General features: G+C 59.8%; 1 protein-coding gene across 1 annotated transcript; it reads right to left on the bottom strand.

Annotated features, from left to right (window-relative positions):
• Positions 1-259: 259 nt before the first annotated feature.
• On the bottom strand, positions 260-9,124 carry RP1L1 (RP1 like 1; the record flags this gene model as incomplete). Its single annotated transcript, XM_052645235.1, has 4 exons — positions 8,528-9,124; positions 7,621-7,762; positions 1,112-5,733; positions 260-307 (listed from the first exon to the last, which is right to left on the bottom strand). Coding segments are annotated over exons 1-4 (5,409 nt in total), but the record flags the coding sequence as incomplete, so codon positions are not given.
• Between the last annotated feature and the right edge of the window lie 408 nt (positions 9,125-9,532).

Here is a 9,532-nt window from a genome sequence, read left to right as displayed (position 1 = left end):
GAGCCGAGCCCTCCCCTCCCTCCTGCTCTGGAGCCGGGCCCTCCTCTCCCTCCTGCTCTGGAGCCGGGCCCTCCTCTGTCTCCTGCTCTGGAGCCGGGCCCTCCTCTCCCTCCTGCTCTGGAGCCGGGCCCTCCTCTCCCTCCTGCTCTGGAGCCGGGCCCTCCTCTCCCTCCTGCTCTGGAGCCGGGCCCTCCTCTCCCTCCTGCTCTGGAGCCGGGCCCTCCTCTGTCTCCTGCTCTGGAGCCGGGCCCTCCTCTCCCTCCTGCTCTGGAGCCGGGCCCTCCTCTGTCTCCTGCTCTGGAGCCGGGCCCTCCCCTCTTTCCTGCTCTGGAGCCGGGCCCTCCTCTGTCTCCTGCTCTGGAGCCGGGCCCTCCTCTGTCTCCTGCTCTGGAGCCGGGCCCTCCTCTCCCTCCTGCTCTGGAGCCGGGCCCTCCTCTCCCTCCTGCTCTGGAGCCGGGCCCTCCTCTGTCTCCTGCTCTGGAGCCGGGCCCTCCTCTCCCTCCTGCTCTGGAGCCGGGCCCTCCTCTCCCTCCTGCTCTGGAGCCGGGCCCTCCTCTGTCTCCTGCTCTGGAGCCGGGCCCTCCTCTCCCTCCTGCTCTGGAGCCGGGCCCTCCTCTGTCTCCTGCTCTGGAGCCGGGCCCTCCTCTGTCTCCTGCTCTGGAGCCGGGCCCTCCCCTCTTTCCTGCTCTGGAGCCGGGCCCTCCTCTGTCTCCTGCTCTGGAGCCGGGCCCTCCTCTCCCTCCTGCTCTGGAGCCAGACCTTCCTCTTTGCTCTGCTCTGGACTCAGGCCTTCCTCTGTCCCTTGCTCTGGAGCTCTGGCGCCTGATGGGACCCCTTCTTGCTCAGAAGCGGAGCTTCCTGGGTACCTGCCTGTGACTTCTCTCTCTGGATCAGGGATGTCCGTGGCCTGGTCTTCAGTGCTCCTCGTGTATCTGTCCCACGGCTCATCTTCGGAGCCTTTCTGAGAGAGCAGAGAGCAGTTTCCCAGAGAGGACGTGCTGAAGGAAGAGAGGCCTGACCTGGGGTCTGACCTCTGTTGGGGGGGGTCTGCCCTTGGGGTTGGGCTCCCGCCTCCAGAAGCCTCACGGGACCGGCCATGTCCCAGGCCAACCTGAGGGCCCCCTCCTTCGTCACCTCCATGTCCTCCTCCTGTCTCTGACTGCTCCTCCCTTGCAGCCCCCCGGGCCTCTGTTGTTTCAGCACCAGCATCTCGTCCGCCTGGACCCGGGCCGCCTCCCCCCAGGCCATGAGGCTCCCCCGTGTCCTCAGCCCCACAGCCCGCCTCCAGGCCTCCTTCCTCACCACCCATGCCCTGCTCCCCTCTCCCCAGCCCCTCCCAGGGGTCGCTACCTGCCCAGGGCTCTGTTTCCCCCTCTTTCTCCTGAGCACCCGCCTCCTCCTCTGTCCCCCAGGGCTCTTCATCCCTGCCGAGGGTCTGGTCCCCCTCCTCTGCTCCGGGGCCCTGGCCTGATCCCAGCTCAGGGTCTCCATCAGTTCCCCGGGCAGTGCCTGTCCCCGAGGGGTCCCTGTGAAGGGGCTCCACCTCCCTCTCCACAGCGGGGCCCACCTCCGCTGTCTCTCTGTCAGCACACCCTCCTTTCTTCTTCTGCAGAATGTGTTGCAGGTCGAAGGCCTTCCTGATGGGCGCGCTGGCTGACCCCGCAGCATCCACTGGGGATGCGGGAACCATTTTCTTCCTCACGCAGGCCTCGCAGGGACAGAACTCCTCCCCCTTGGCCTCTACTGCAAGTTGGGTCCCCAGGGCTCCTCTGAAGATCGGCAGGTCCTCCAGGGAGAAGGAGGGCGCCTCCCGGCCTCGCGTCTGCTCGGAGAAGGGCGAGAGGTTGCGCAGGGCCTGGAGGCGCCACCTGCGCTGCTCCGTCTGCAGGGACGCCTCCCAGCGGAGGGCTTCCCTGGGCGGCCCCGTGCCCACGCCCCCTGCCCAGCTCTGGACCTTGAGAAGCTCCTTCTCCACACTGTCCTGGAGCCGCTGGCCCACATCCCGCTGTAGCTCGGCCACCATCTGGTCCAGCAGGTGGTCGCCCTGCAGGCCCCAGCGGGTGCAGAGCTCGGCTGTGGCAGCGGCGAGGTGGTCCATGAAGGCCTTCTCCATCTTCTTCAACAATTTGGACACCCACACAGGGTCCGAGACCAGAGACCCCCTGCGGCCCTTGCAAGTGGCCCTCTCACCAGCCCCCTGGGTGAGCTTGTCCAGGGTTTGCCCACAGCCAGTCTCAGCTGCTCCAAGCAACTTCTCCAAAGGGGGCTCAGCTTTGGGGCCACTTTGACTCCCACTGGCATCCAGGCACCTCTCGCTGAGGCTCCTGGGGGGCTCTGGCGGGCTCCCTCTCCTCCCTGAAGAGCTCTGCGTGTCAACAGCAGTGGGGTCTCCTGGCTCCTCTTCATGCAGGCTCTTATTTTCCCAGACACCAGCCCCATCCTGAGAGCCTGGCCCTGACAATTCTAGTTCCATGATTCCTTCCTCTTCCGGAAACCCTCCGACACCCTCTGCTTGCAGTTCTGCTCTTTCTTTTTCTTCTTTTATTTCCTCCGATTGTACCCCCTCTTCCTGCATTGTGTTTTTATCTCCTTGGTCCGGGTCACCCCCCAGCGTCTGCTCCCTGCCGTTTTTTTCTGCCCCGTCCTCACTGGCAGCACCCTCAGCCTCATAACTACTCAGCTGTTGGTTTCCTGGAACTTCTCGGTTCCCCGAGGTTCTGGAATCAGGCCCCTGGCAGGAGATGCTTAAGGGCAGCTCCATCTTCTCGGACATCAGGCTGCAGTCCACGGTGCAGGGTCCACTGCCCTCCCCCGAGCCTGCAGAACCACTGCCGACATCCACCCCAGAGGAGGATGTGGGCCTGAAGTCCTCGGTTGCAACGTGGGGCCCGAGGGCCGGCAGGGCCTGGCTCCAGCCGAGCTCCCGGAGGTCTGATTCCAGCTCACCGTTCCTGAGGCCACTCCCTGGCCACAGGGCCTGGAAGGTACTTAGGAGCTCCTGGTACCGAGGGGAGTCTGTGAACCTCACTTTGCTGGCAGGAGACCCAAGGTCATCATCATCAAAGAAGTGGAGCCTGGCGAGACAGGTGATGAGGGCCTGGGCTGAGCGGCTGAGCCTCCTGCCCGCTGAGTGGGACACTTCAGGCAGACTGCTGGGCCGGCCCGGCCGGGACCCCATCAGCGCCTTCATGATCTGTAAGGAGGTGGAGACCCTGCTGGGAAGCACGCGCTGGCCCCTCCCACCGTCCACAGCCACTCCTTTGCCTGTTCCAGCCTCTGTAGGGGTTTCTGACACTCCATAGCAAGGCAGACCCTCTCCTGACTTGGGACCGGCACTGCTAGCCGCTGCAAAGGCTTTATCTGGTTCTGCTTCCTCACTGGCTGCCTGTTCCAGGGGCACTTGTCTGGCCCAGACTGATCTTTCCAGGCCATCTGGGGAGTGTTTGTCCACAGGGTCCTCTTGGAGGCCTTCCAGGCCATGCTCGGCCACATCCTCGCCCTTGTCCTCCAGCTCGTGTTTCATGGGCTCCTCCGGGATGTTGCTCAGCCACGCACGGACCACGGCTTCTGGGGAGGCTCGGGGCAGAGCTCCCAGCAGCTCACCGCCACCTCCCTCTGGCTCCTCCAGGCCTCCTCCTCTGCCTGAGAGCTTCCCCTGGACCATTCTCCCGAGCGGGGGACCACTGCGAGGGTTGCCCCTTCTCACAGCTCTGACTGCCCTCCCTGAGGCTGCTCCCTGAGAGCCAGGGGGCCGCGGAGGCCACGCATCCAGCTTTTCCTCTCCTACCTGCTCCCCACTAGGCTCCCCATCAGCGCTGCGGCCACCCTCCCTGCGGCTGCCTGAAGGACGCCTCTTGCCCAAGGGCCGTGTCCTGGGGGGTGTGGGACAGTACCTGCTGCACACCCAGCAGGCCTTGGAGGAGGGCCCCTGGCTGCCCTGCGGCTGTGGGGCTGGCATCATCTGTATTGTCCCACAGGAGGACCCGTGAGCCAGGGATTTGCCCAGGTGTGAACAGCAGCTGCCCCAGTGTGCTCCCAGCCTCCCTCCCTCAGGCCACCCGGCTGGCAGGACCAAGGGCCAGGAAGGCTGGGATTGGTCACCCCCAGTCTTTTCACCCAGGCCATCAGCTGGGGCACTGAAAGGGCCAGATGTGTTTGAAGGTGTGGGAGCCGGTGAGCACGGCCTGAACTCAGAGCCCCCTTCAGTCTCAGCAGAGGGAGAATCGGGGAGGTGGAAATTGGAAACACAGTCAGAATTGCTCCCAGGGGTAATGGGGATGCTGCTTAGCCCGCGTGTGTCCTGGGAATAAAGAGAGGCCGAGAAGGGTGGCCCTGGGTCCCAGGAGGCCCGGTTCCAGGTGCCCTGTGGGCTTTCCGAAAGGCTGGGTTGGGGGCCGTGTGGATGGGCCCTGTATCTGCTGGATGGCCCCGGCATTGGCTGGGACACAGGCGAGTTGAGCGGGCAGTTGATGTCCTTAGGGCTGTGGTGCTCCCTGGGGCGGGCCCTCTGGGCGCCTCGACTGCGGACAGAAATGCTGGCTGAGGTCAGGGTGCTGGCTCTGCTCTCCTGCTTTCTGCTCCTGCTCATGGCTGAGGCACAGGCCGACGGAGGGGTGTAGCCTCCCGCATCATCCCCAGAAGCGGCCGGGCCCCGAGTCGAGGGTGGCCTCACCCCAGACCTATTTCTGGCCTGGGGGTGCCCTGCTCCCTGTCCAGACTCCTCTGCCTGTGGGTCCTTGTTCCCTATAGACGAGGGGCTCACAGTGGGGGAACCCAGAACTCCCTGCTGGGTGGCTCCCCGGGGAGTCTTGCTGGGGCGGCCCTGGGACAGCTTGTCCCTTTCGCCACACTCCTCATGAGACCTGGCGCTTGCGGAGGAGTCAGGAAGAGCATCTGTCAGGCCGCGGGTCCTGGGTTTCAGGCAGCAATCATGGTCCCTGCAGCCCAGCACTGCCCCATTGCCTCTGCCTTCCCCAGCCCCCGAGGCCAGATGTGGGCCGCAGCTGGCCACAGCATCCTCCAGGGACCCAGAGCAGCAGGAGGAGCTTGGCTCAGAGCCTCCAGGGGGTGTGCCGCTGGAGGCAGGGCTGGCCCTGTCCTTGCTCCCTCTTTCCCTGCTGGTGACCCTTTGGCTCCGGGGGGCCCTAGAGTGGGGGTTCTGGGTCAGCCCAGACCTCCACTGAGAGGCCGACCACTCTCCCTGGGAGGTGTACAGGGGGTTCATCCAGATTTCATATCTAGACCCCTGCTGCCGCTGGCCTTGGTCAAAGGCTCCCACCCCTCCCGCCTCGCAGGGCCCCAGTCCCTGTGCCCCAGGCTCTGATGGGTCCCTAGAGAGGCCCTTCCACACACAGCCAAGGAGATCTGCCTCCCCATCGTCGGGGCCCTCCCTGCTGGTCGCGGTGAGGGTGCTGGCCCTCCCGAGCCTCCTGGACCACAGAAGCGGCTCCTCCCCCAGCAGGTGGAAGCGGACTTTCATCTCTACAGACAGGCTGCCATCCTCATTCATGCTCACGTTCTTCTCGATGTCTTCACCTGCCACCAAGGGGCCGAGCCGGGCAGGAGTGTTCAGAGGGTGCCTGTCGGGGGCAGGGCACATGCAGGCACGATGCGGGCACACCGAGGGGTCGCTGTGCCCCGACCTCTCCGACATCAAGGAGAACTGCCGCGGCCTGTTCTCCAGCCTGGACCGTGTATGGATCACGCTCTGTTTGGCCTTGGGCCCCCAGCTCCCTGGCGCACAATGACGAGCAAGAGAAAAGAGGGAAAGATAATGAGCCACTGGTGGGGGCTTCAGGGCAGAAGAGTCAAGGTCATGAGCCTTTCACAGCCTGTACACCCCTCTCTGTACGCTACCATCTCAGTCGTGTCTGACTCTTTATGACCGCATGGACTGTAGCCCACCAGGCTCCTGTGTCCATGGCATTCTCCAGGCAATAATACTGTGTACCCCTGCCACCTCCCAAACCAGCAGCTAGGACAGAAACCACTCTAGAATGATTCTTTGCAGAGTTCTCGGGAGGTGAACCAGTATAACCCAGGGAGATGAACTTGAAGTCCGAGTTCAGTCTCAACCCGGCCACTTCCTAGCTGTGTGAGCTTTGGCAGAGCCTCTTTCCTGAGCTGTAAAAGTAATAGATCTATCTGGCAGGTTTGTTTTGAGGATGCAAGGTAGCGCATATGAGACTTCCTCAGAGTTGCTGGCACAGAGCAGGTTCTTCACAGACAGTAGGGTGGGCTGTAGAGCATCAGTGCCCTGAGTTAACTTCTAGCCCTCTTCACTCCCACCCCCAGGGCAGGAAATTAAATCAGTAAGTGGCTGCATACACCCGTGATTGTATAACTGTAAGATGCTTTGCAATTACTAGTGGTGATTTATCATTTATCATCTTAACACTCATCAAGTTTTGGGGTTGATAAATGATGGCAAGGAAGGGCCTACACAGTTCAGTTCAGTCGCTCAGTCGTGTCCGACTCTTTGAGATCCCATGAATCGCAGCACGCCAGGCCTCCCTGTCCCTCACCAACTCCCGGAGTTCACTCAGATTCACACCCATCGAGTCAGTGATGCCATCCAACCATCTCATCCTCTGTCGTCCCCTTCTTCTCCTGCCCCCAATCCCTCCTAGCATCAGGGTCTTTTCCAATGAGTCAGCTCTCACGGATGACAGCTAAACTTGTCCCCCAGCATGAAAAAGAGGAAAAGAGGGGGTCACTGGGGATAGAAAGACGTGACCCTGAGAAAGAAGGAAACCCCTAGTACTTTCTCATTTTATCTCCTAAGCTAACACTTGGCAAAGAGGGAATGGCTGGTGGAGGCTGAGCCTACGGCCAGCAAAAGAGCAGATTCCCTTGAGTCCAGCTGGGTAGGAGAAGGTTTGCCGAGCTCTGCTCCTCCATAAGCATCAAGTGAGACTGAGTTCCCCCAGGGCAGTGACTGGGATTGACAGGTCTCTGTCCAGAACTTGGCAGGGGCAATCACAGAAACCATTGTTGGCATTCTCTTAATAGCTTTTCACAAAGGGTATTATTTTGATTATTCACCAAAATTTGCCCATAGTAATTCCAATAATTTTGCTGAACTTTTTCTCTGTACTTGTTGATAGTGCTTTAATTTTTTTTTTTAATAACAAAGGCTACCTCTGGCACATAGACTTTTTGGATGGGTATATGGCTGGCTGCATAGATTGATGGATGGATGGATGATCCGTGGTTATGATTTGTTTCTTTGGTCTGTTTGATCCCCACTGTTGCCTAAGAGAGTGATTACTCTTGAAAGATGCAAATGCCACATACCCATGATTCACTGTGCCCATAATGTTATACCCACTGTGGTCCTTAATAAAAGCTTGTTTTAGATCCTAGAATCTTAGAGCTCAAGGTCTCTTAATTCTGCTCTCTTTAAATACCAGACCCCCCTCTCTCCTATCCCAGTCAACTGTCCAGCTCAGTTAATGCGATGAGAAGGAGGAAGGGGCAAGAGAGACCTCTAGAGAACTGAGATGCCCGGGTGTGAAGCCAAAGGCAGGTTTCCTAAATGATCTAGAAAGGATATTTGCCCGGCCCTCCTGAACCACCATCCAGTGCAAATAAACTGGGCATCCTCCAGACCCAACTCACCACTTTTGTTCCTTGAAGTCTGCCCAGATGAAAGTTCACTTCCTTTTTTTCTGACATCTTCCATTACCAGTGGTCTGAAGGGCTCGAGACCGGCGCACACCAGCACGGAGGGGCTTCGCAGCAGAGCCTTCAGAGAGTCCACCTGGGGAAGGAGAGTGTGGAGTCAGGAGGCCTGGTCTGCAGGACCCCCTTCTGCCCAGCAAAGCGCAGGTAGAGGGAGGGATTGGACCCATGTTTCCTGACTGGCAGGCAGGTGCTTTTCCGCTGAGTCACCTGGGAATCCCATATATATACATCCATCCTCTCTTTCCTGATTTCCTTCCCATTCGGGTCACCACAGAGCACTGCGTGGAGTTCTCTGTACTGTACAGTGAGTGAGTGAGTGAAGTCGCTCAGTCGTGTCTGACTCTTTGCGACCCCATGGACTATAGCCTACCAGGCTTCTCCATCCATGGGATTTTCCAGGCAAGGGTACTGGAGTGGGGTGCCAGTAGGTCCTCATTAGTCATCTATTTAATACATGGTATCAGTTGTGTCTGATGGCTTCTCTGGTGCCTCAGATGGTAAAGAATCTGCCTGCAATACAAGAGACCTGAGTTTGATACTTAGATCGGGCAGATATCCTGGAGGAGGAAATGGAAACTCACTCCAGTATTCTTGCCCCTTGGACAGAGGAGCCTGGCAGGCTACAGTCCATGGGGTCGCAAAGAGTCAGACATGACTGAACAACTAATACACACACACACACACACACACACACACACACACATTACACACACATACACACACACACACACATCAATTGTGTCAGTGCCTCTTTTAAAGGAATAACCGCCTGGTTCCATCTAAGTGTTTTGAGCTGAGATCTGGACAACTTTTTAAGGAAACAGTATCCTGGACAGCCTACCCTTTTCCCACTGGTCGTGTATACATGCTTCACAGGAAAGTGCAGTAGGTCCGATGCTTTGCTGAGAAAGGCCGTCAGGTTCCTGGTGTTTCTGTGGCTGAGCACCACTGTCTGCTGGAGTCGAGGGTCCCCATTCTTAACCAGTGTGATCCTCCTCGAGGCTTTGAGACCTTTGCTGGTAGAGGCTGTTCCCGGTGCTTCAAATTCCCTCAAGTGCTGAGCGGAAGGGCTTCTCCCCTGGGGCTGGCCCAGCCCACAGGGGGTCCTGGGGGGCTTCTTATCAGAGCAGAGATAGCAGCCACCATCCTGCAGCTGCTCCAGGGTGCTGAGGCCGTGCAGACCCCGGGGTGTGGTGACCGAGCGCACCCCAAAAGAGAGTGGTACCCGCTGAGAAAGCTCGTCCATCAGGGCCCCAAAGCTCCTGAAGGCGCGCTGGTGAACAGCCAGGCGGACCCCAGCAAACCGGGGATCCCCTCGCTTGAGGAAGGTTATCTTCTTGGCCGGCGTGACCTGGGTGACAGAGGGGGTCCGGGCCACAGAGGGCAGGAGGCCCTCGCAGTGGCCGGGGGCCGGGGCGTCCCTTGGAGTGCTGTTCATGGTGGGGAGGACCAGGCAGCTGAAAGGGATTGGAGAAAGGAAAGTCAGCAACCTGAGGGTCTGCGCGTTTCCTCCTGACGTTGGCCCAGAGGTACCCCCTTTCCACCCCAGATCTTCCCGACCCTGTCTTGGAGAGGCACGTGCGTTCACTCTGATGAGCAGCTACTATGGCTCAGCCACATCCGACTCTTTATGACCCCGTGGACTGTAGCCCGCCAAGCGCCTCTGTCCTTGGTATATCCCAGGCACGAGTACTGGAGCGGGTTACCTTCTCCAGGGGATCTTCCCGACCCAAGGATCGAACCCCTGTCTCTTGCATCTCCCGCACTGCAAGTGGATTCTTTACCACTGAGCCACCCTGAAAGCCGTTTGGTGAGTAGAAGGAAGAGCAAAGGTTTGGCATCAGAA

The sequence above is a fragment of the Budorcas taxicolor genome, chromosome 8 (assembly GCF_023091745.1).
Source record: "Budorcas taxicolor isolate Tak-1 chromosome 8, Takin1.1, whole genome shotgun sequence".
Taxonomy (NCBI): Eukaryota; Metazoa; Chordata; class Mammalia; order Artiodactyla; family Bovidae; genus Budorcas; species Budorcas taxicolor.
This window is presented reverse-complemented; position numbering and strand designations above follow the sequence as displayed.